This window comes from Sminthopsis crassicaudata, chromosome 1, assembly GCF_048593235.1.
Source record: "Sminthopsis crassicaudata isolate SCR6 chromosome 1, ASM4859323v1, whole genome shotgun sequence".
NCBI classification, from domain to species: Eukaryota; Metazoa; Chordata; class Mammalia; order Dasyuromorphia; family Dasyuridae; genus Sminthopsis; species Sminthopsis crassicaudata.
Genome location: NC_133617.1, coordinates 513,057,177 through 513,080,366, shown reverse-complemented (window position 1 = coordinate 513,080,366; position 23,190 = coordinate 513,057,177). Strand labels below are relative to the sequence as shown.

The following is a 23,190-nucleotide window of genomic DNA, read 5'->3' as shown; positions in this document are numbered from 1 at the left end:
TCCTTTTAAAAATAGAGAAAAAATTTAATGTGTTAAAATGCATACTTCTTTGATAATGAATCGATGATCTCTGCTGTAGAAACTTCTTCCACCAATATAAATCATACCTCTGCAAACCTATCTTGTATGATTCTTATCCACAAATGCTCCACAGAGTATCTACCCCCAAAATTAAAGGCCTTTCCCTAGGTCTTTTTAATATTTCATATGTGATGGTATCTATATTTTTAATCAAAATAGAAGAATTTAATTTTATTTGGAGATTTGCTCTGTTTTTGCTCTTGTTTGTTTGAACATTAAGTTTATACTAATAAAAGGATGTATTGTATTCTGACTTTGTAAATGGAGAACAGAGAATATAAACATTGAGCCAAGATACTTATGATGTAAAGCTATGTGCCTATGTTCATGGGTTCTTGACAACATTCCAAACTCTTTCATGATTATTGGACTATTCAATATGCTATACAGAGCATTGTGAGGCAAGACAGAACTAGAATGACAATTTTAAAGAAGGAAGCTGAGGAACTCTTGCCAGTCACTGTGTGCATGTCTCTGAGGGAAAACCTTGACCAAGTAAGACTGAGCTGCCTTTTCTACCAGAGCTATGCCAGAGGTAGAAATAGGGGTTGAAGTGACAAACAGATGAACTCCATTATCCATATTTTATGGGATAGCAGATGCTCAGCCTGAGGGGGACTTAGCAATAACAAAGTCTTATTTTTTATTCCCTTTGAAAAAACAAAAAACAAATTTATCATGTAGGCATTCTTCAAATGAGCAAGCTAGCCTTCCTGGAAGTATAAGGGACCTGAAGCCTGAAGCTAGCAGTCAGGTAATTTAGTCACACCTAAGTGGGGCCATTATGGCTACCATTAAATGGCAAATAATGACTGACTTGTAGAATAATATCAATTTATGAGCCCCCCCTTTCATCTCTCTCTCTCTCTCTCTCTCTCTCTCTCTCTCTCTCTCTCTCTCTCTCTCTCTCTCTCTCTCTCGACGGGGCGAATGATTGCTTTTGAACTTAAGCACAGACATAAGATTACTGAAAAAGTGACATTTGGGAGTTCCTTAATCCATCTAAGAAGAATCAAATGACAGGTTTTGTGCCATATATTAACATCTGAATTAAAATAGACTTCTTCCCCTTGTGGTGTGAAGACCCTATACTTTTTGCAAGTCCCCAGGCCTTGAAGGGGATAGGAGACTGTAGAAGAGGGAGATATGATATAAGAGTAGTAAAGGACCAATAGAAGTTATAAAATTTATCAGCTATCATACTCACCCTACCCCACCCCACTGTTCTTATCCCAAGTAAAAACATTTCTAATTATGCCTCTGCACTAAGGTACTTAAAATTCAACTGTACCTAACTAAAATGGTTCAATAACTCAATAGTGAGCATTTATGCTATCTTAGGTCCTGTGAAAGATTCAAAAATGCATAAGATCACACCTACCATTTAGAGTGGAGAGAATAGATAGACATAATCCAGAGAGTTAAATAATAGCATAAGGCAGTATTTGACTAAATGCCAAAGGTGCAATCAATGTAATAGAAAGGCAGAATAGTAGACCTCAGATTGGATAAAGGAGAAAAGAAAGATGGCATAAAATGGGACTTGCACTGGGGCAGAAAAATACCGGTAAGATTTGGATAATGAGGGAAGAGGACAAACATTCGAGGTAGAAGAACCAGGATTATTAGAAGCAGTTGGAAAATAGGAGCAGAGAGTAGTTCAGGTTGAGGGAGTAGATTTTTTGAAGACTTTGAATGCCCCAAGGAGAATGGACTAATTTATAGTGTATGAGGAAACGTAGAAAGATTGTTAGAAGGGGAATTGAATAATAGAACCCTTTCAAAGCTTCATAGAACTGCAATTGGAATAAATATTAAACATTCTTTACCATATCTATCGCTTGAGACATTAATTCTGTCAATAATAGTAGCTTATATTTATATAGATTAATAGTTATAAAGTTCTTCTCTCACAATACTGTGAAAAAGACAGTGCAAATAGCATCCCCATTTTACAGATGGGAGAACAGAAGCTAAGGAAGATGGGAAGTAACTTGGTTGAAATCCAGAATCAGTAATCATCAGAATTAGAATATGAATCAGCGCTTCTAATTCTGGGTCCAAAATTCTTTCAGGTCCAATAAGATTTTGTGATGGGGTGTAAACATCTGGTTGTTTGGTTGGATGTTTTCCCCTGCTAATCACAATGATTCAGTGCCCTAAGTATGATGACCTGGCATTGGCCTTCCTGTGCAGCGTTCTTTTGAGACATTAGAGCCTAAATAGGAGGTGATATCATATGGCAGGTTGTTGACGCCATCTAAAAGGGGTGGAGAATGTTGTAGGAAGCTTCCTTGCTAGATCACTAAATTCTTTCAGAGAGAGGACTGGGACTCCATTCTCTTCGGACCTAAATTGACTGTTTTGCTTAGACAATGAGTACACTTGTTTGCTAAATGAAGAAAAGCCCCTTGGTGCTGAATTTGTAGGCAAGGATGTGGATTCAAATCCCTTTGGTTACTAGGTACTGTGTGGCTCTAGGCCAAATGACTTCCCAGTTTGGGTTCTGATTGGATGCTCTGCTGCCTGTAGAGTTTGTGGAAGGCCGCTTTATATAGATAAGTGCTCCATCGGTTAGGATCCGTGTGATTACGTCATTTCACGCTCCAATTCGGTGACATGGCAGTTCTTATTCTGAGATGATGACGTGAAAGAGAAGTTTGATTCGGGGTTAGTTAAGAACTACGAAGCGGACAGCCTTTGTCTGACCAGGCCTTTTGAGGCCAACTGCCCGCCATCAGTCCAGTTAATCCGGGTACTCAAGTACGAGTGTGTTCTCTCTTTTAGCCTCTACATCCCACCTCCACTCTTCCCCAGGTGAGACTGGAAGTGAAGGTGTGGGGAGAAGATTAAGTGGAAGAAGCTAGAAGCGGAAGTGTGGCTATTGCCCGGGGGAGGTGGGGAAAAAAAAGAGGTGGTTGGAAAAGGCGGAGCGGCATCTAGGCAACCATCCCGAACGCTTTTCTGCGTCCTCCGATGCACCCTTCCGGGAGATGTCTCCATAGCAACGCACCGTAAAGCACGGCTGCGCAGCTAGTGACGGAGTGACGGGGTGACGAGAGAGACGGGGTGACGGGGGAGGGAGAGTGTTTTGGTGCCTGTCGCTCGCCGTCCTTTTTTCTTCCCTGGTCGCTTGTGCCTCTCAGTCCGGGCTTCCTCCCTCCCCCTCCCCTGCCCCTGTCCTCCCTCCAGTCCCAGGCATCTCTACTCCCCCCCTCGCCGCTTCTCCAGCGTCTCTTTCCCCCCCCCTCACCCTATCCAGTTCCCCGCCCCCTCCCCCAGTATATGCCCCGCAGCGCGGCCGCCCCCCGCTCCCCCCGGTCCTGCCGCCCCATGTGGCTGCGGGGCCGCCGCGGCGTCTCCCACTATGGCCCGGAAAACAGTTAGCAGGAAGCGGAAAGCGCCCGCGGCGCCGGGGACCGGGAGCGGGACCCAGGGCCAGCAGGTAAATGGGGAACGGAGAGGTGGGGAGGCTTGGCAAGAGGTGGCGAGGACCGCGGGGGGAGGGGGATGTCGGGGTTGCGTAGGAACCGGGAGCAGGCCCGAAGCGTTGTCAACCAGAGGCGGATCTAGGCCCAGGGCTCCCCGGGGAAGGCGAGCGAGCAGGCCTTCGGAGGATGGACAGTGAAGAGTAAGAGGTAGGGGGAGAACTGCAGGGAGCTGGGCCTGGGCTGTCATTGAGGGCAAAACGAGTCCTGCCTTCGTTTTCCTCCCCTCCAAAAAAGATCGTTCTTCTAAAGCCTGCCTTTCCTCTTACATCGGTGAGAAGTCCTCTTCCCGATCTCCCCCCACCCAGCACATAATGGGGCTTCCGTACCCCTTGTCCTCGGGCAGGATCTTCCTCACCTGCGGCCTGAGGCAAAGGAAGCAGCTCGGGGCCAAGTTCGCCGTAGCTCTTCACCCCCAGCAAAGGCCGTCCCTTTGGGGGAGGGTCACTGATATAAACAGGGGGTCCAACTCGGGTCTCTTTATCCCCGCGGCCTCCTGGCCGGGTCCCCTCCCCGTCTCGTGTTTGTATTTGACTTTTCGAACCCCCGCAACTGTCTGGAGCGCGGGGGTCGCGTCGGAGGGAGCTAGGACTGCCCGGGCACTGGGAAGGCCTAGGGACCTAGGCATCCTGTCTGAGGATCGCCTGCCCTTTTCTAGGCCTGCCTAATCCAGCATAACTCTTTCGATGCTTCGTAGTGATTGCAAGCGTAGAGGGAGGAGGGGGCTGGACAGAGATGTGTCCCAGGTCGGTACGGGACCCACCCCCTCCCTGCCTCCTCCTGTGGCTGAAAAGGTGCTTCTCCTCTCCCCCAAATCTCTTCTGCCTTGCTGGAAGATGGTGGTAGACAGCCTCGGGCCACTTCTGGGATAAACTTTGTCTTTCCCTTCCTCTCTCTGTCCCCCTCCCACCCTTTTTCTCTCCTTCCTTCCCTCCTCTTTTTCTCTTTCTCTATTTCTTCCCCGCCCCTGCCAATCTGTCTGTTCCTCTTTCTGTCTCTCTCCCTGTTTTTTTTTTTTTTTCTTTCACCTCTGTAGTGCTTACATACCAATCTGTCTATAAGCATCTTTACTGAAACTATGAATTAAACTCTGGATCAAGTTTCTCCCTCTGTTGTGTTCAAGGCAGATTACTTAAAAAACTGTAGGTTAGATTACCATAGTGTTTATAGGGTTTCATATTCAGAAGGGCAGTGGCTGCAGCCTGTGATTTCTGACGTTGCTTTCCACAGTTTGGCTGGGATCATTCACTAAACAAAAGGAAAAGACTCCCTCCAGTGAAGAGGTCCTTGGTCTACTACCTGAAAGGCAGAGAAGTCAGGTTGCAGAATGAGTCCAGTTACTACCGAGTGTTGCATGGTTATGCAGCACAACACCTTCCCAGTCTTCTGAAGGAGAGAGAGTTTCACCTTGGAACCCTTAACAAAGTATTTGCATCTCAGTGGCTGAATCACCGGCAAGTGGTGTGTGGCACAAAATGCAACACGGTAAGCAGGATGCCTTGTTTTTTATGGTTTCTGCCACTTTATGGATGGACAACCATTTTCCTATAGGACCTGTATTAAAATGTAAGGTTCAAGGCAAAATAGTCTTTTTCTCCTGTCTACAGTTTGGAGATCTAATATATTATTCCTTCTAATTTTTCTCCAGGCTGTCTTGTTTGTTTGATTTTGGATTAGCCAAGGCTCATCTATATAATAATAACACATTTTTATTGGGTTTATGATTTACACATAATTTTTTATGTGTATTGCCTCATTTTTGTTATCACAACTTTTGTGAAATAGGAAGGGCAGAAGTAGTTTATACTACTTTAGAGATGTAAAAGGCAATCAAGACATTTATTAAACATCTATTGCATTTAATACACAGTAGTTAATCAGTAAACATTAAGTTTTTACTGTGTGCTAGGTACTGGGATAAGCACAAGTTTACAAAAAAAAAAAAAAAAAAAAAAAGCAAGAAAAGAGTTCCTGCTCTCAAATAACTTAAAGTTTAGTGGAGTGTTATTAAGCTATATTATGTGTGCTAGACACTGGAAATACAGGTTTGGCAATGAAGTAATTCTACCCTCAAGGAGCTTGTATTCTTTCTAAAGCCATACAGATAGAAGAATAGAGATTCCTTGTCCAGAACCTTGGTTTCTTGGTTTCTAGACTAGTGTTCTTCTCACTAGATTATGCATCAGGAAGAGGGCAAAAAGGCAAGTGGCATTTATTTAGCATTTAAAATATGCCTATACATTTGTTGGTAGGTACTAATAAGAATCAGACTGAAAGTACAATGGAAATAGGGAAAGAGAAGTATATGATAGGAAAGAAGGGTAGTAAAAGAAGATAATTCTAGGAGATACTAAGAGTTAGGTAATCATAAGCAGTTTGCATTTATGAAAGATGTATTGGAAAGACAACTGTATCTAAGTTTAAGGTGGTTTTTTTTTATATTTCTTTGTTATTTTAGGGTTGTGTAAATAGATTCTAATACTGAATAGGATGAGGGGGAGAAGAGAATACCATGTAAAATAGAAAGGACCTAAGTGTACTTGTCCTTTAAAAATATTATTTATAGCAAATATTTAAATTTTGAGGGGAGAGAATAATACCATATTAATTAGAAGTGAACTCCTACTTCACCTCTTGACTATGACTAACCTTATACATGTATAACCAAACAGAAGTCTTTTAGAGTTAATAAGCTTCTATAAAACATCTTCTTTGGTCATAGTTTCCTGGTTGCCTGCTAATAATAGTTGCCTTAAAATCATTTGTTGTCATTGATGAGACGGTTGTCACATGTTTGAGAAAGTTTATTCATATAGTTCCTTTTTGCGCTCTTAAGTTTTCAAATTCTTTTGCTTTTTTCAAAGCCACAGAATTGGATTTGGAATTAATATTTTAAAAACTAAAAATGTCTTACATTTATATAGGGTTTTAAAATTACAAAATACTTGGCATATATTATCTCATTTGATCCTCATAACAATCCTGTGAAGTGAGTGTTATTATATAGATCAAATTACTTGATCTAAATATAGGTATAATCATTTCATTTCCTACATACTGCTTCTGATTTTCTGTCAGACATAAAGATATGAGATAGACAGTGATCTTAGACCATTCTTTCCTTTCTTTCTTTTTTTCTTTCTTTCTTTTTTTTTTTTTTAATACTTAGTGAGCATCTTCTTTCCTTTTACCTATTTTAAAATCACAGGTTGTGTTCTTTTCTTTGATCATTAATTTTGTTATTTGTAAAATGCAAGTAATGACACCTTTCCCACACAGTCAGTCTTGACTCATCTAATGCTGTGGAAATGAAATTGAAGATTTTTACAAAGTACTTTTATTTCCTAATACTATGTTTGTTTATTAGTGAATTCAGAAAGGGACATAGGCAAGCAGAACAGTTTTGTTACAATTGGGTTAGTTTTACGTATATAATTTTATTGATATTGAGAAGGGAAGAAATATAATATGTGTTAAAAATGCATTAGCCATGTTTCCCCTTCCCCACAAAAAAAGAAAAAATATGCTTCCATCTCCTCTCATAGTAGATCCATTTTTTTAATCTGGAGGTAGCTATTATATATATCATGAGTCCTTTGGAGATGAGATAGATCATTGTATTGTTACTAGTAACTGTAGAGTTACTTGTCTTTCACAGTAATTGCTGTTACTATGTAGATTGTTTTCCTGGATCTATTCACTTCATTTTGCATCATTTCATATAAGTCTTCCCAGGTTTTTCTGGAAAACCATTCCATTTATTATTTCCTGCAATACAATAGTATTATACATTCATATGCCATAGCTTGTTGAGCCATTCCCTAATTGATAGACATCTCCTTATTCTCGAATTCTTTGCCACCCACAAAAACACAGATCCTTTTCCTTTTTCTTTGATCTCTTTAGGATATAGAATTAGTATTGTTGAGTTAAAGGGTATACAGAGTTTTATAGCCCTTTGGGCATAGTTCCAAATTGTTCTCCAGAATAGTTGTATTATTTCACAGCTCCACCAGTAACTCCATTGGTATACCAGTTTTCTACATCCCTTTAAGCATTTGTCATTTTCCTTTTCTGTCATCTTAGATGATCTGATGGAGATGAAGAGGTAACTTCAGAGTTATTTTAACTTACATTTTTTTCAATTATTAGTGATTTGGAGCATTTTTAAAATATGATTGTTGATAGCTTTCTTTTTTTTTTTCCTCTGAAAACTATCTGTTCATATTCATTGACCATTTATCAATTGGAGAATGGCTCCTATTAAAAACCTCAACCTTTTAAAAGATTTAACTTAATATTTAGATTCATATCTACATATGAAAATGTTTATATTTTGAATGAATATTATTATATTTTACATAATACTCTGCATCCTTTATAAACATTTTCATGTTTGATATTTGTAATCTATAATTTTTTAAACAATTTAATATAACAAAGTTTAACAAGTTCATTTTAATAAACAGTCCTCCTCTTTATCCTTCATTTATTAAAAAAAAAATGACTGTAAAGTTTTAATAAGGAAAAAAAGTTTTTAAAAGCAGCATGTATTATATCAAACATACCATTTTCTGAACCACAGTTGTTAGGTTGATATTTTCCCATTCAATCATCAGCTGTCTTTAACTTATAGGGAGGCCCCTGGTCTTAGTTCTTTAAGAAAAAGAGCCTTAACAATCAGAAGTAAAGGTGCAATTGAAAACTGGAAAGATCAAGGCAATATTTTTTTTTAGATAAAAAATAGTAGCAGCTTGTTACTATTGAACTTGATTTGAAGTTGGAGAAGCTGGGCTCCAATCCTCCTTCTGTCACAATATATCTCTAGGCTTAAGTTTTTTTATTTGTGAAATAAAGGGGTTGTTGGACTAGAGAACCTCTAATGTGCCTTTCATCATTAGAATTATGATTTTATGATCTATGATCTTAGGAAGGTACAAAGATTAGAAGCAACCTGATTTGGGGTAGGGAAGGAAGAAGGAGTAAAAAAATCTTCATTGCAAGAGTGCTGAACTTATTTTCAGTGTCCTGAAACAAAGCAGGGTAAAAAATTTTATTGGGAAGCAAAGAACTTGACTGTCCAAGAGCTTATTTTTATTTATTCCAATTTTCTAAGGAACAGGTGGAATTTGGAAAACTGGATTTTAACCTTTAAAATACAAAAGAAAATTTAAAAATTCTTTGGCTGGTTTCTGATGAAGTATCTTTTTTTTAGGTAATCATATATTACCTCGTTTATTTTGTCTATCCCAGTGAGCTTGTAGTTACATGTTTAATCCATAAACAATTAGTTCACAATTAAGTTTGTTATTCAATCTTTTTTAAGGAATATTTTATGGGTCAGTTTTCTACTTTTTAAGATGAATTCCAAATTTTAAACTGCTTTGTTCTAGTTTTAGAGTATTTGTTGAGAGTTTTGCTATGAAGTGACTTTTAAATATTTTATGTTTATGATGACTGCTATGTGAGCTTGGAGATGTCATACTTTAATTCTCTTACTTAGAAAATGAAAATTAGCAAATTATTTTTATTTTTCCTCTCAGCTTTAAGTATGGCATATATCACTAATTTCATTTCATTTGGCCACACTGACCAAATTTTATTTTAGGTGTTAAGGGTACAAAGGGTGCCTATTGTGTACAAAAAGTTGAGATAAAAGGTGTCAGGCTTAGCATATTTTTCTTGACCTTCCCCTCTATCCCTCACCTCCACTCTCAATTCTGTATCTTGAGTGTAGAGGTATTTCGGATGCTTTGTAAATATACTGCTTTGCTGACAAAAAGTCTCAGTAGTTGAAGGTGGTGTGAGAGTAATAATGAATAAGAATTCTAGGAAGTGGAAACAATCAATTCAGTTCAATAAAAAATTACTCATTGCCCACTATTTGTAAGGTGTTGGAATTACAGTCCAAAAACAAAGAGGCCTCTACCTTCAATGTGTCAAGTCAAAGTTAACAAGCATTTGTTAATCCATCTTGTGCCAGGCACTCTGCCTCATGCTATAAGATAAAAGGAAGAGCAAAAAATAGTGCTAGCTCTCAAAGTGCTGAGCCAAATGAGGAAGAAAACTTGTAAACAACTATGTACTAACTAGGTATGTTCAGGATAAATTGGAGATAATAATGAAGGGAAAGCAGTAGCATCAAGGGGATTATGCTACTTTATACTACAATATGTTTCTTTATATGTTGTGTTACATTATGTTACCTTATGTGTTACACTGTTATATTACCTTATGTTACATTGTACACATCAGAAATGATCAGATGAACATAAAGCTTGATAAATTTTAGGTTGAGAGGGCTATTTTTCTTTCCTTTCTTGATATGAGAAACTTTCTTTATGAGAAACTCACTCTAATGAGTAAAGAGGTAAGAATAGTCAGGTGGTATATGAAATGTTATATTGACTTTAGTGAAAATCTAAGTGCCCTGCTAAAGGCAATTTGGGGACAAGAATCTTCTGTTTCTTCTGAAATCAAAATGACTACTAGTTCCCTTGAGGAAGGACTAGGAAAACAAATGAGTTTGATTTTTTTGTCACAAAGAAATTTTTTTCCATCTTCACCTTAAGCACCAAGGTTCATGTTGTGTCTACAGACTCAGTGGTGAGAGGAAGAGAGTGACCTACAAGGGCTGAGTTGTCACTTGAGCCTGTTAAGATAGATTCAGTTCATTTGGGCTGCTATTATTTTTTTTAATTGGCTTATTCTCAGAAATTATTTGTAACTTCAGATTCATTCCAGAAAGCCATCTGTCCCCCAAACAGAGATGATAAAAGAAGCACTCTGTTTTAATAGATCTTGAAGGGAAAAGATAGGAATTTTAAAAAATGTGCTCATTCCATTGGTTGTCATGAGAAATGGTGTTTATGTATGTTTTTAAAAATTTTATTAATCAAACAAATATTTGCATGCCTGATACATGCAAATGATTTTGTTAGGTTCGGTGAAGATATAAAAAAATTAATGATTTTATAGTTGGAAGTAATCTCTGGATCCTAATCCAATCTTGTTCTTTAAAGATTAAGAAACTTAAAATCCAGAGAAAGTAACTATAAAGTTATATATGAAGAATTTATTAGTGTGGGTTTTTTCCCCATCAGTACAATTATAGCTTTATAGTAAATTGATTTGATTAGATGTCAATTGATGGAAGACTGCTGATAAAGCTCCATTCTAGGATATGGGTGAAAAAAAAAATAGAGTTAAATTCAGGTTAGAGAAGTCCTTATGCTAAACTGATGAGTTTGAACATTAATCCTTTGGGAAGAACTTTTATCCCTTCTCATTGGCTGATTGAACCTAGCCCATTTTAGGAATTTCACATAAATATTTAATAATGATTATCCTATTTGATAAAACCCTTCCTCAAGAAAATGGAAGTAACATGTTTGGCAGAATTTCTGAGCTTTGGGAACATTCCAGATGTACTCAGATGAAATCTGAGAGATAACTTCCCTGAGAAATGCTGAATGTGCCACTGATTTGGTAGGTCTGAGGGACATGACATTATTATCTTCCAGTTTTCCTTTAATCTTTTTCTCATGAGACCCAACCTAGGTTCACTGAGGACTTTTGTCTACCACATATCTTTAAAGGAGGAAATAATTTTTTCCCAAGGCAAATGTTGTAGCAGTATGCCAATTTTTTTCACAATTGGAAAAACTGCTAGATGTCTTAGTCCCAATATGTTAGGCTTTTCTTTTTTTTCTAACCCTTGTTATAATAAATAAGAATCTCTATGAATCCTTTTTTGTTTTAAAAATATTGTATTACAAGATAAAATAGTCAATGATTATAGTGATTTAGTGTTTGACAGACCCAAAAACTCCAGCTTATGGTATAAGAATTAACTATTTGGCAAAAACTGCTGAGAAAATTGGAAACTAGTATGGCAGAAAAATAGGCATTGACCCACATATAACACCAAGATAAGGTTGAAATGGGTTCATGATCTAGACAGAACAAATGATATTATAAACAAATGAGAGCAATATAGAATAGTTTACCTCTCAGATCTGTGGAGGAGAAAGGAATTTGAGGCCAAAGAAGAGCTAGACATCATTATTGATCACAAAATAGAAAATTTTGATTATATTAAGTTAAAAAGTTTTTGTACAAACAAAACTAATGCAGACAAGATTAGAAGGGAAGCAATTAACTTGGAAAACATTTCTATATTCAAAGGTACTGATAAAGGCCTCATTTCTAAACTATATAGAGAATTGACTCAAATTTATAAGAATTCAGGCCATTCTTCAGTTGATAAATGGCCAAAACATGTGAACAGACAATTATCAGATGAAGAAATTGAAGCTATTTCTAGTCATATGAAAAGGTGCTCCATATCACTATTGATCAGAGAAATGCAAATTAAAACAACTCTGAGATACACTACCAATCTGTCAGATTGGCTAAGATGACAGGAAAAGATAATGATAAATGTTGGAGAGGATGTGGGAAAACTGGGACACTGATGTATTGGAATTGTGGAAAGGATCCGACCATTCTGGAGAGCAATTTGAAACTGCACAGAGAGCTATAAAATTGTACATTCCATTTGATCCAGTAGTATTTTACGGGGCTTATCTCCCAAAGCAATCTTAAAGGAGGGGAAGATACCCACATGTGCAAAAATGTTTGTGGCAGCCCTTTTTGTAGTGGCAAAAAACTGGAAACTGAGTGGATGCTCACCAGTTGGAGAATGGCTGAATAAGTTATGTATATGAATGTTATGGAAAATTATTTTCTGTAAGAAATGATCAGTAGGATGATTTCAGAAAGGCCTGGAGAGACTTAAATGAATTGATGCTAAGTGAAATGAGCAGAACCAGGAGATCATTATATATGGCAACAACAAGACTTTACGATGATCAATTCTGATGGACATAGCTCTCTTCAACAGTGAGATGATTCAAAGCAGTTCCAGTTGTTCAGTGATGAAGAGAGCCATCTACAGCCAGAGAGAGGATGTGGGAACTGAGTGTGAACCACAACATAGCATTTTTACTTTTTCTGTTCTTTGCTTTCATTTTGTTTTCTTTTTTCAGTTTTTTTTTCCTTCTTGATTTGATTTTTCTTGTGCAGCAAGATAACTGTGTAACTATGTATACATTTATTGCATTTGACATGTTGTTAAATATTTAACATGTATTGGACTACCTGCCATCTAGGGGAGGGAGTGGGGAGAAGGGGAAGATTTGGAACAAAAGGTTTGCAAGGGTCAATGTTGAAAAATTACCCATGCATATGTTTTATAAATAAAAAACCTTAATAAAAAAGACTAAAAAAAATTAAAATACTGTGTTAGAATCTGCTGGAGGGCATAGGTTTAATGAATATGTTTTTCCTTAAAGCTTTATCTCTTCTCAGTAGCCTTTTCTGTATGTGAATCTTGTTCTTGGTTCTTAAAGACCCAGTGTTGTTTTATCCGTTTTTTAGAATTACAGATATGATGTAGTTGAAATAGCAATACCTAATTTGAAATAAGCATATGACAAATTCACAATGATCATTCTCTTTGACATAAGGTAAATTTATTTAGAGAGACTATAGACAAAGTGAAGGGGGTACAATAGACAACAAGAATAGGAAATATGAAATATAGTTGGTAGCAAGGAAAAAGTCAAGTTCCTCAAATTCACAAATAGCAGGAGAAAGGAAATATTCCATGAGGTAGGAGAAAGCCATTGACTGACAGGTTAGATCCATATAGGAGTTTAGCAGACTAATCAGAGTTAGCTAGACTAAGCAGAAAGGCCCCAGTAGAGGTAAGGCACTATGAGGGAAAGCAAAAGTAACTCATAGTGAACTTAATCCTGAAAATAATTTAGCAAAGATCTTCATCATAAGCAGATTTTTAAATAGGGGAAATATATAGGTTTTCTCAGGGAGACTGGCGAAGTAAAGGCTGGAAGTCAGAGGGAAGGAATCAGGAAACAGGTGACAGACCATGTCCCGGACTTGCCTAAAGATATGCCAGTCAACAGCATAGTTCCAATGATACTGTGATCAAGAGAAAGGGATTTGCACGCAGAGAAAGGATTATGGGAACTGAGTGTGGATCATAACACAGTATTTTCACTTTTTTTATTGTTGTTTGCTTGTTTTTTGTTTTTTTTCTCATTTTTTTCCCTTTTTGTTCTTGATTTTTCTTGTGCAGCATGAAAATTGTGGAAATATATATAAAAGAATTGCATGTTTAATACATATTAGATTACCTGCTGTCTAAAGGAAGGGAAAGAGGAAATGGAGAAAAACATTTGGAACACAAGGTTTTACAAGGTTTTGAATGTTGCAAACTAGGCATATGTTTTGTTTTATTTTGTTTTAAATTATAACTTTTTATTGACAGAACATATGCATGGGTAATTTTTTACAACATTGTCTCTTGCACTCACTTCTGTTCCAACTTTTCCCTTCCTTCCCTTCACCCCTCCCCTAGATTCAGGCAGTCTTATATATGCTAAATATGTTAAAGTATATTCTAGATACAATATATGTGTGCAGATCTGTACAGTTCTCTTGTTGCACAAGAAGAATTGGATTCAAAAGGTAAAAATAATCTGGGAAGAAAAATAAAAATGTAAGTAGTCCACATTCATTTCCCAGTGTTCCTACTCTGGGTGTAGTAGATTCTGTCCATCATTGATCAATTGGAATTGGATTAGCTCTTCTCTATGTTGAAGATATCCACTTCCAACAGAATACATCCTCATACAGTATCATTGTTGAAATGTATAATGATCTCCTAGTTCTGCTCATTTCTCTCAGCATCAGTTGATGTCTCCCCAAGTCTCTCTGTATTCATCCTGTTGTCATTTCTTACAGAACAATAATATTCCATAACATTCATATACCATAATTTACTCAACCATTCTCCAATTGATGGGCATCCGTTCATTTCCAGTTTCTAGCCACTATAAAAAGGGTTGCCACAAACATTTTGGCACATACAGGTGCCTTTCCCTTCTTTGAGTATTTCCTTGGGATATAAGCCCAGTAGAAGGGTATGCACAGTTTGATAACTTTTTGGGCATAATTCCAGATTGCTCTCCAGAATGGTTGGATTCTTTCATAATTCCACCAACAATGCATCAATGTCCCAATTTTCTCACATCCCTCCAACATTCATCATTATTTTTTCCTGTCATCTTAGCCAATCTGACAGGTATGTAATGGTATCTCAGAGTTGTCTTAATTTGCATTTCTCTGATCAGTACTGGTTTGGAATACCCTTTCATATGAGTAGAAAAGTTTCAGTTTCATAATTTGAAAATTGTCTGTTCATATTCTTTGACCATTTATCAATTGGAGAATGGCTTGATTTCTTATGAATTAGAGTCAATTCTCTATATATTTTGGAAATGAAGCCTTTATCAGAATCTTTAACTGTAAAAATGTTTTCCTAGTTTATTGCTTCCCTTCTAATCTTTGCATTAGTTTTGTTTGTATAAAGGCTTTTTAATTTGATATAATCAAAATTTTCTATTTTGTGATCAATAATGATTTCTAGTTCTTCTTTGGTCACAAATTCCTTCCTCCCCCACAAGTCTGAGAGGTAAACTATCCTATGTTCCTCTAATTTATTTATAATCTTGTTCTTTATGCCCAAATTATGGACCCATTTTGATCTTATCTTGGTGTATGGTGTTAAGTGGGGTCCATGCCTAGTTTCTGCCATACTAATTTCCAGTTTTCCCAGCAGCTTTTGTCAGATAATGAATTCTTATCCCAAAAGTTGGGATCTTTGGGTTTGTCAAACACTAGGTTGTTATAGTAATTGACTATTTTGTCCTGTGAATCTAACTTATTTCACTGATGAACTAATCTATTTCTTAGCCAATACCAAATGGTTTTGGTGACCACTGCTTTATAATATACTTTTAGATCAGGTACAGCTAGGCCAGATTTTTTTTCCCCATTTTTCCCTTGAAATTCTTGACCTTTTGTTTTTCCAGATTAATTTTGTTATTTTTTTCTAGGTCATTAAAATAGTTTTTTGGGAGTCTGGTATAGCACTAAATAAACAGATAAGGTAGTATTGTCATCTTTACTATATTTGCTCAGCCTATCCAAGAGCACTTAATATTTTTTCAATTGGTTAGATCTGACTTTGTTTGTATGGAAAGTGTTTTGTAATTTTGCTCATATAATTTCTAACTTTCCTTTGGTAGATAGATTCCCAAATATTTTATGCTATCAACAGCATATTAACCAAGGCCTCCAGTGTCATGAATTAAAAAAATAACTTTACCAGGCATTTCTAGGAAATGTTTCAACAAAAAACTAACAGTCTTTGCATTCCAAGAAATTTTGAATAAAGTGACCTGAGGACACTTTTAGTCACTAATATAGTGCTTTCTCCCCCACTATTAAATCACATTTCTAGTCTCTGGTAGCAATAGCATCTGTTTTACTTAACCCTGACTGGTTTCTCTTTAAAGGTTATTTAAACTATTGGCCTATCTGCCAGGTCATCTGAGATGGGGGGGGGAAAGGGGAGGGGAAGACAAACAAACTTCTAACCTGTGAGGAATTAGTGCTGCCCAATTTTGGCAAAATTTGCTATCATCATGGCAAATAGAAGTAGAGGGGGAGGCCTTTTTATTTTAATGTTATATATTTACTGATTCTTTTTATTATTTTATTATGTGCAAGATACTGTGTAAACCACCATTTTATAAATGTTACCTTATTTGATACAACAAACCTGGAAGGTAGGTGCTTTTATTATCCCCACTTAACAGTTGAGAAAAGTGAGGCAAATAGAGGTTAAGTGAGTTGCCAAGCCTTATACAGCTAGTATTTGAGATTAGATTTGATCTCAGATCTTACTGATTCCAGGCTCAGCATTCCTCGACTCCCTCTAGATTAGAAAGCAAATTCCAAAAATATGTTGTTTACAAGAAACATACTTGAAACAAGGAAACATATAATTAAATCATACAATTAAGAGATTGGAATAAAATTTACTATGCTTTAGTTGAACACAAAAATAATCATGATAGGTATTGTGATTTCAAACAAAGCAAAATAACAAGAAATACTTAAAGAGATAAAAGAGGAAAACAATGTTTTGCTGAAAAGTAAGAGTCAACAACTTGACTTCAAAATTTAACATATATGTACTCTCATATAACTTCTAAATTCTTAAATAAAATACTAAATAAATTATAAAGAAAAATAGAAATGAGACTATTTTAGTGGGGGATTGAATTTACTCTGCTCAGTTAACTAGTTAATTCTAACAAAAAAAGAAAAGAAATTAAGGAACTAAATAGAATTATAGAAAAAGTAATTATGATAAACTTAATTAACTTCTATTTATTGTCTTCCTCAATTAGCTCTTTGAGGGCTGAGATTGATCTTTCTTTTTTGTTTATATTTGTATCTTTAATGCTCTTTTTGCATCATATAAATGTGCAGTTTTTCTATACATATTTCAAACAATTATGTTACACATGAAAAGTCAGATCAGAAAGAAAAAAAAGAAAATACAACTAGAAGAGTGAAAATGTTATGTTGTGATCAACACTTAATTCCCACAGCCTCTCTTTGAGGATAAATGGGTCTTTTCATCACAAAATAATTGGAATTGGTCTGAATCATCTCATTTTTAAAAAGAGCCACGTCCATCAGAATTGATCATTATATAATCTTGCTAATGCCATATGTCATGTTCTGTTTCTCTAGATTATAATTCTTCTCTGGGAGCAGATCCTTTGGGGAGCTTCTGGAGGCAGCCTTGGCTTAAATAATCCCAAAATGCAGCAAAGGGTTAAATTCTAGATCCTTTGTTTTCTCCTTTAAGTCTTATCTCCTTCACTTATGGCTCCGCTAGTTTTCTGTAGAGGCCTATCTCTGTTCTTAGCTCCAGAGAGCTCTTGTCCAAATATCTCCAGCCAGCACCAAGGTAGATGTGGGAATGAATCAGATTCTACCTCCAAGAATGGGATTGTGGGCTTCTGTGTTGTGAATCTCCCTGAAGTCACTCCTAGTTCTGAATCTCCCAGAAGTTCATGAGCAGGCTTTTCCTTTAGACTTGTGAATCTCCTGGACTTGCGAATCTCCCCACTGAAATCCTGGCTCTCTGAATCTCTTTGAGCTTCCTTGAAGTTTTCCCGGGAAGTCTTCTTCTTGCCTCAATCCTTGCTCTGAATCCTGGCTTTTTATATCCTCCCAGAGAATGGGCTTGTGGGAGCTCCATAAAAGTATGCTCTCTTAAAGGTGTGAATCTAATGTGTGGACCAATGAGCGAACTCCTTTAAAGGTATAAACTACTTTAAAGGTTTGAACTTCTTTAAAGGTGTGAACTAAGTGCATAAGTACCTTGTAAGAATCTTAACAGCCAGATATAATGATCTTCTGCTTCTGCTCATGTCATTCATATAAATCTGTTCAAGCTTTTCTGAAATCATCCTGTTGATTAAAACTAATAGTAAATTAAATAAATTAATATTTATGAAATACCCAAATTAATAGAAAAAGAAATTGAGAATTAAATAAATAACACAAATTTCATAGGAAGAAATTAAGAAATTCATAAATAAAATTCCATGACCAAACTATTAACAATAGTTAATTCCAATGTTATATAAATTGTTTGCATGAATAGCAAAAGAAGTACTCCTACCAAATTCTTTCTACAATCCAGATAATCTTGATACATAAACTACAGAAAATCAAAACAAAACCTAAAGATTAATATCTCTGGTGAACATAGGTACAAAAATTTAAATAAAATATTAGGAAAAAGACTAAAGTAACATCATAAAATTTTTTCTTTCTGTATAGGTTGGATTTATACTAGGAAAACTTTTATTGTTCATTCTTTTCAGTTATGTCTGACTGTAATCCTTTTTTTTCTTTTTAAAAATAGAGAGGTGGTTTGCCATTTTCTTCTCCAGCTCATTTTACAGATAAGGAAATTGAGGCAAATTGGGTTAAATGACTTGTGCAGTCACTTAGCTAGTCAGTGACTGAGACCAGATTTGAATTCAGGAAGATGAGTCTCCTAACACCAGGCTTGACACACTGTCCATTGCATCACCCTTTGAAAGATGAAAGGGCTAAGATCAATATAGTGATCATTTATGATTCCAAGGGTGAATGATGAAACATACCTGCCATTAGGAAGGTGAAGCCATGGGTGTGCAAATACACAGATGTATTTGTATATAATCATTGAAGGACTTTGTTTTGCTTATGTTTATTTGTCTCAGGAAATTTTTTTCTTTTTAAATGAGGAAATATAGGTTTCTTTTCATTAAAAAAATAAGAGGGGACTACTACAGATGTGGGATGTTGCATACCTTTTCAGTGTGATATTAGTTTTAGTTAATTAAGAGAGAGTGTAATCTGTATACATTTATAGTACAAAAATTATTAATATATTTTTGACAATATAAGCCATCTGAAAATGGGATAGTTTGCTCTAGGAGATGGCAGCTTCTCCATCAGAGATATTCAGAGAAGGGCTTGGATATGATCACTTGTTGAGAATATTTTAATATAAATTTCTTTTGGATATAAGCTACAATCTAAGTATGGTCCTTTTCCCTGGGATTCCCAATGACACTTTCATGGGTTCTATGAGGTAAAAATTATTTTTATAATATTCATGTGTTTTATCTATTACATTCTCCTTTTCCATCTACATATCTATGTAAGCTTAGATTTTCTTTACATTCTTTAACCAAAACAACAAATTGGAAGGAAAAGCAGATATGAGAATCTAAATTTCTTCCACTAAGCAAAACAATAAAGATATTTGTGAAATTATGTAAATCAGTACTATTCTCAGAATTTGTTTTGGAAAGTACTTTTTTTAATAAAGATATTTCTTAATATTAACATGTAATAGCTTTTTGTTATTTAAAATGAATAAATATTTTTAAATTATCAGTTTTATTATCTTATATGGTAAATAAAAAATACAACCTACATAAAGAAAAAGCCTTTGGGATCTTAATTATTTTTTACTGTAAAAGGATTCCAAGTCCAAAAAGTTTGCGGACTACTGAACTAATATCTAACTCTCAAATTACTCAGCTGACAGAGCAAAAAATGTGAGAAAGGTTAGGAATAGTTACTCATTATCTAAACCAGGGAACAGTACATTTATAGAATCTGGAAGGGAGTGGCCCAACCACAATACCATGGAGACTTTGGACTAGGCAGAAGAGAGAATCACTATAAGAGAGTCACCTTACTCAGAAAATTAACAGATAAGACAAGTTACGTAGGTTTGCTTAGCTAAGAATATTTGAGATGCCAAGAAATCTAAGATCAAAGTAGAAATTGCCAGATTTTGGAAATTATTAGTAAGCATGTCTAACCCCTTCTTTTTATTATTATTAATATAGCTTTTTATTTACAAGATATATGCATGGGTAATTTTATAGCACTGACAATTGCCAAGCCTTTTGTTCCAATTTTTTCTCTCCTTCCCCTCCCCGCTCTCCCCCAGATGGCAGGTTGACCAATACATGTTACATATGTTAAAGTATAAATTAAATTAAATATATGTATATATATCTAAACAGTTATTTTGCTGTACAAAAAGAATCGGCCTTTGAAATAGTGTACAATTAGTCTGTGAAGGAAATCAAAAATGCAGGTGGACAAAAATAGGGGTATTGGGAATTCTATGTAGTGGTTCATAGTCATCCCCCAGAGTTCTTTCACTGGGCATAACTGGTTCAGTTCATTACTGCTCTATTGGAACTGATTTGGTTCATCTCATTGTTGAAGATGGCCACATCCATCAGAATTGATCATCATCTAGTATTGTTGAAGTATATAATGATCTTCTGATCCTGCTTCATTTCACTCAGCATCAGTTCCTGTAAGTCTCTCCAGACCTTTCTGAAATCATCCTGCTGGTCATTTCTTACAGAACAATAATATTCCATAATATTCATGTACCACAATTTATTCAACCCTTCCCCAATTGATGGGCATCTACTCAGTTTCCAGTTTCTGGTGACTACAAAGAGGGCTGCCACAAACATTCTTGCACATACAGGTCCCTTTCCCTTCTTTAAGATCTCTTTGGGATATAAGCCCAGTAGTAACACTGCTGGATCAAAGGGTATGCACAGTTTGATAACTTTTTGAGCATAGTTTCAAATTGCTCTCCAGAATGGCTGGATTTATTCACAATTCCACCAACAATGTATCAGTGTCCCTGTTTTCCCACATCCCTTCCAACATTCTGCATTATCTTTCCCTGTCATTCTAGCCAATCTGACAGGTGTGTAGTGGTATCTCAGAGTTGTCTTAATTTGCATTTCTCTGATTAATAATGACTTGGAGCATCTTTTTATATGGCTAGAAGTAGCTTCAATTTCTTCGTCTGAGGATTGTCTGTTCATATCCTTTGACCATTTATCAATTGGAGAATGGCTTGATTTCTTATAGTCAATTCTCTATATATTTTGGAAATGAGGCCTTTATCAGAATCTTTAACTGTAAAAATGTTTTCCTAGTTTATTGCTTCCCTTCTAATCTTATCTGCATTAATTTTGTTTGTACAAAAACTTTTCAATTTGATATAATCAAAAATTTCTATTTTGTGATCAATAATGATCTCTAGTTTTTCTTTGGTCATCAATTTCTTCCTCTTCCACAGGTCTGAGAGGTAAGCTATCCTATGTTCCTCTAATTTATTTATAATCTCATTCTTTATGCCTAGATCATGAACTCATTTTGACCTTATCTTGGTATACAGTGTTAAGTGTGGGTCAATGCCTAAGTTTCTGCCATACTAATTTCCAATTTTCCCAGCAATTTTTGTCAAACATTGAGTTCTTATCCCAAAAGATGGCTGACTCCTTCTTTTAAAGTTGTACTTTACTAGATAGCATTTAAAGGGCACTTTCCCTCAAAAAGTCATATTAAACACCCCTCATTTTGGCTAAGAGACAGAAAAAGATAATGATAAATGTTGGAGGGGATACTGATACATTGTTGTTGGAGTTGTGAACTGATCCAACCATTCTGGAGAACACTTTGGAACTATGCTCACAGGGCTGTCAAACTCTGCTTACCTTTTGATACAGCAGTGTCTCTAGTGGGTCCGTATCCCAAAGAGATCACAAAAAAGGAAAAAAAAGAACTCACATGTACAAAAATGTTTGTAGTAGTCCTTTTCATAGTGACAAAAGAACTGGAAACTGAATGATGCCCATTAGCTGAATAAGTTATAATATATGAATACAATGGAATATTATTATTGAATAAGAAATGATCAGCAGGATAATTTCAGAAAGGCCTGGACTTACATGAATTGATGTTAAGTGAAATAAGTAGAACCAAGACAACATTGTACACAGTAACAAGATTATGTTGTGATTAACTATGATGGACTTGGTCCTTTTCAACCCTAAGGTGATTCATTCCAATTCCAATAGTATTGTGATGGAATGAGTCATTTACATCCAGAGAGAGGACCATGGGGACTGTATATAGATCCCAACATATATCTTCACCTTTATTATTGTTGTTGTTTGCTTATTTTTTTTCTTTCTCGTTTTTCTTTGTAATCTGATTTTTTTGTGCAGCATAATAAATTTGAAAATATGGTAAGAAAAATTGCACATGTTTAACCTATATTGGATTACTTTTTTCTAGGGGAGGGGATAAAGTGAGAAAGGAGGGAGAAAAAAATTGAACACAAAGTTTTCCAAGGGTGAATGTTAAAAACTATCTTTTCATGTATTTTGAAAAATAAAAGCTGCTATTAGGGGAAAAAAGTTATATGAAAACCTGCACATTATTTCCAGTGGGACAGTGGAAACTCTACATAGAATGTCCAGAGTACTGGGCTTAGTGATGTTAAATTAAGCAAGGATAAGATTAAAACAGGAAAGAACTTTCACATTTTTCATTGTTTTCCTTTTTTTTTTTTCAATTTCATGGGGCAGCTAGGTGGTGCACTGGATAGAGCACCAGCCCTGAATTCAGGAGGACCAGAGTTCAAATCTGGTCTCAAACCCTTAGCACTTCCTAGCTGTGTGACCCTGGGCAAGGTACTTAATCCCAGCCTCAGGGGGGGGGGGGAAATTTCATTCAGTTCTCTCAAGTGTTATAGAATCTATAGCTAAATTGCTTTTCTTAAACTTTGAAAATTGTCAGTATGAATTTATTAATGTCCAGGCACTATGTTAGGTAATGGGGATTCAAACAAAGGCAAAAGGCAAATCCTTACTATCATTGAACACACAATCTTAATGACAGAGACACAAAATGAAAAGGCAATGTAGAAACAGGATATGTATAATATAAATTGGAAATAATCAGTAAAGAAAAAGTGCTAGCATTAGAGACAAATCAGGAAAGCTTCCGGTAGAAGTTGAGATTTAACTCTGGGATGTGAAAGAAGCCAGGACATAGAGATGAGTAAGATCATTCCAGGTATGGAGGACAGCCAATGAAAAATGTCCAGAGCCTAAAAAACTGTGTATTAAGGAGGTTGGTGTCACAGGATCATAGCCTATTTGAGAGATAGAGTAGGAATAAGGTATAATAGGACTAGAAAGGTAGGAGCAAGCCAGGTTAAAAAGGGATTCAAAAGCATATAAGATTTTATATTTGATTCTGTAGATAATCGGGAATT

The 23,190-nt window shown here is 36.0% G+C and overlaps 1 protein-coding gene across 2 annotated transcripts in view; it reads left to right on the top strand.

The window, feature by feature from the left end:
- Window positions 1-3,076: 3,076 nt before the first annotated feature.
- The window catches only part of DCAF12 (DDB1 and CUL4 associated factor 12), a 117,351-nt gene continuing 97,237 nt past the window's right edge, over window positions 3,077-23,190 (top strand). Inside the window, exons 1-2 of one of the 2 annotated variants that reach the window (XM_074281653.1) lie at window positions 3,077-3,526; window positions 4,800-5,054. In XM_074281653.1, the coding sequence (XP_074137754.1) occupies window positions 3,449-3,526; window positions 4,800-5,054 (333 nt within the window). In that variant the 5' untranslated portion in view covers window positions 3,077-3,448. The remainder of the gene's footprint in view (window positions 3,527-4,799; window positions 5,055-23,190) is intronic. The other variant, XM_074281652.1, reaches the window with a different exon arrangement.